At 43.1% G+C, this 2,572-nt stretch overlaps 1 protein-coding gene across 2 annotated transcripts in view; it reads left to right on the top strand.

The window, feature by feature from the left end:
- LOC123507808 (innexin inx3-like) overlaps positions 1 to 1,645 on the top strand; it is a 7,501-nt gene extending 5,856 nt beyond the window's left edge. For both annotated transcript variants that reach the window (XM_045261014.1, XM_045261015.1), the window contains exons 6-7: positions 1 to 78; positions 754 to 1,645. The exon at positions 1 to 78 is cut by the window's left edge and continues 126 nt beyond it. In XM_045261014.1, coding sequence (XP_045116949.1) covers positions 1 to 78; positions 754 to 1,065 — 390 coding nt within the window. In that variant the 3' untranslated portion in view covers positions 1,066 to 1,645. The remainder of the gene's footprint in view (positions 79 to 753) is intronic.
- Positions 1,646 to 2,572: the final 927 nt, after the last annotated feature.

Below are 2,572 nucleotides of genomic sequence, written 5' to 3'. Positions count from 1 at the left end.
CAGAACATCCTCAACGAGAAGGTCTTCATCGTCATGTGGTTCTGGCTCTTCATCCTGGCCACCATCTCCGCCGTGGAGGTGAGCACAGACCAAACCAGACACCAAACACAATCTAACTTTATGTAAGAGGGGAAATCAGGCCCAGAGCAACAAAACAGATTAAACGAAAAAGTTCACTTAGATACCAGTTCCCGAGCATGTTTGAAAGAGAAATAGCCAGAAGAATGGGATAAATGTCTCCAAACCTCCCTCTTAGATGAATTCAGGTCACAGGAAGGGAGAAATACAGAAGCAGGCAGGGAGTTCCAGAGTTGCAGACTACTAACATTAGTAGACAAGATACAGAAACCCCTTGATTTGGGCCGACTAACTGAAACTGTGATAATCTTACTTAGAAATTAACAAACATCTGGAGAAACTGAAAGAAATACTCCAAGGGATACACGCGGGGTCTGATCATATTCCTCCCTAGTCTTATTTCCCACAAAAATTTTCCCTAGACATAATCCCCTCCAGTCACATTCCTCCTTGAACATTCTTCCTCCAAGTTACTAGATTATTAAAACTCTAAAGTGGAAAATGTCTGAGTGGGAAAATGTCTGAGGGGAAAATATCCGAGGGAAAATGTTCGGTTGGGAAAATATCCTACCACCTGATACACACAATTCCTTTCCATCACAGTAGAGAACCTGAGACATCTGAACCACCACCACCACCATCACCACCACCACTACAAATTCCTTCCCCACACAGGTGATCTGGCGTATCGTGGTGTCTGCCTCTCCTATGGTCCGGGTACAGGTGCTGGAACGGCGTGGAAAACTGAGCGCCGACCCTAAACTGGAACGCGTCCTGCGCTGCCTGCCGCTGGGTGACTACTGCCTGCTGGAGATCCTCTCTATCAACTTGGACGCCGCAAACTTCAAGGACATCCTGCTTTCCTACTCAAACTGTAACGATACCCTAGAACACCCCAACCCCAACATCAACGGAGACAGCAGCTACCGCCCCTACAACCACTTGGACGAGGTGGACAACGAGGACATGATGGAAGCCAGAGTTTAGGGGCCAGAGGGACGAGTGTAGGGGGAAAAGGGACTACTGTAGGGGTCAGGAGAAGTGTAGGGGCAAATGAGACGAGTGTAGTGGCTAAGATGAGTATAGAAGCCAGAGGAACAAGTGTAGTGGGAAAAGGGGATGAGTGTAGTGGCTAGGACAAGTGTGTGGGTCAGAGGGACGAGTGTAGAGGCGACTGGGGCGAGTGTAGTGGCTAGGACGAGTGTCTGGGCCAGAGGAATGAGTGTATGAGAAAAGGACAAGTGTAGGACCAGAGTGAGTGTAAGCCTCAGAGAGATAGTTGTAGGGGGCAGGATGAGTGCAATGGCCAGAGGGACAAATGAAGGGAAGAGTGAGACAATTGTAGGGACCAAGACAAATGTAGTGGACAGAGAGACGAGTGTAGGGGCCAGAGGGACAAATAATTCTCAGGTAATGGCCAGATAACCTAATCTAACTTAACTTGACCTGATATGACCTGATCTGACCTTGCCTGAGATTACTGTGGGAAAGTTGTCTATACATTCCTGTTCTTTTAATGTGTTGTTTTTTTTTTGTTTAAGAATAAAACGAAAAGTGTACTACAAAATTAGTGGCTTATTTTGCTCCTTTGTTTGTTGATTTACTTGTTTGTTTATTTGTTTATTTTATTATATTTTTATCTATTTATTCATTTATCTATTTGTGTGTGTGTGTGTGTGTGTGTGTGTGTGTGTGTGTGTGTGTGTGTAGAATGAGGAAATGAGAAATGAGAAGGAATTGAAAGTGAGGGAAAGAAGAAGGAATTGAAGAAATGAAAAGGAAGGAATGAGAAGGAAAAAAAAAGAAATATAGAAGGGATGTTGTAGAAGAACATGACAAAAAAAGGAGGAAAAAGGAGGAGGAGGAGAAGTAAGAGGAAGAGGAGGAGGAGGAGAAAGAAGAGAAAGAGGAATCACATAGACACACAAGACACAACACACCTTTGCTGTTCTTACAATGCTGCCTGACCCAGAACTTTTAAGGTGACAGTGGTAGGAAAGAAGAACAAAGCAGAAGACTCTCTCCCCACCCTCTCTCCACTCCCTCAGGTAGAAAATCAATACCTTATGGAATTTGTGAAGCAAAATAAAAGAAACCAGATTATATTGTAGGAAAGAATGAAAAAAAGATGAAAGAAGCAAAGCAGAAGACTCTCTCACCACATCCCACTCCCTAACGCATAACCAGTACAGGAGCCAGGTAGCAAATAAATACCTTACGAAATTTGTGAAGTAAGATAAAAGAAACCAGATTATATTGTAGGAAAGAATGAAGAATAGATGAAAGGAGCTGACCACAATACTAACTAACTAAATACTATGAAATGCTGCGGATAGAAGGCAAAAATGCTTATCAAGGTGGCATTTAACCCCTTCAGTACCATGATGTGTTTTCATATTCATCCTGCTTCAGAAACTTATGTGGGGATTAAAATAGAAGAAAAAGAGAAGGAGAAGGAAATCACAAAACGCAGACAAAAATGAAAGATAAAATA

This window comes from Portunus trituberculatus, chromosome 23 (genome assembly GCF_017591435.1).
Source record: "Portunus trituberculatus isolate SZX2019 chromosome 23, ASM1759143v1, whole genome shotgun sequence".
In the NCBI taxonomy this organism is placed as follows: domain Eukaryota; kingdom Metazoa; phylum Arthropoda; class Malacostraca; order Decapoda; family Portunidae; genus Portunus; species Portunus trituberculatus.
This window is presented reverse-complemented; position numbering and strand designations above follow the sequence as displayed.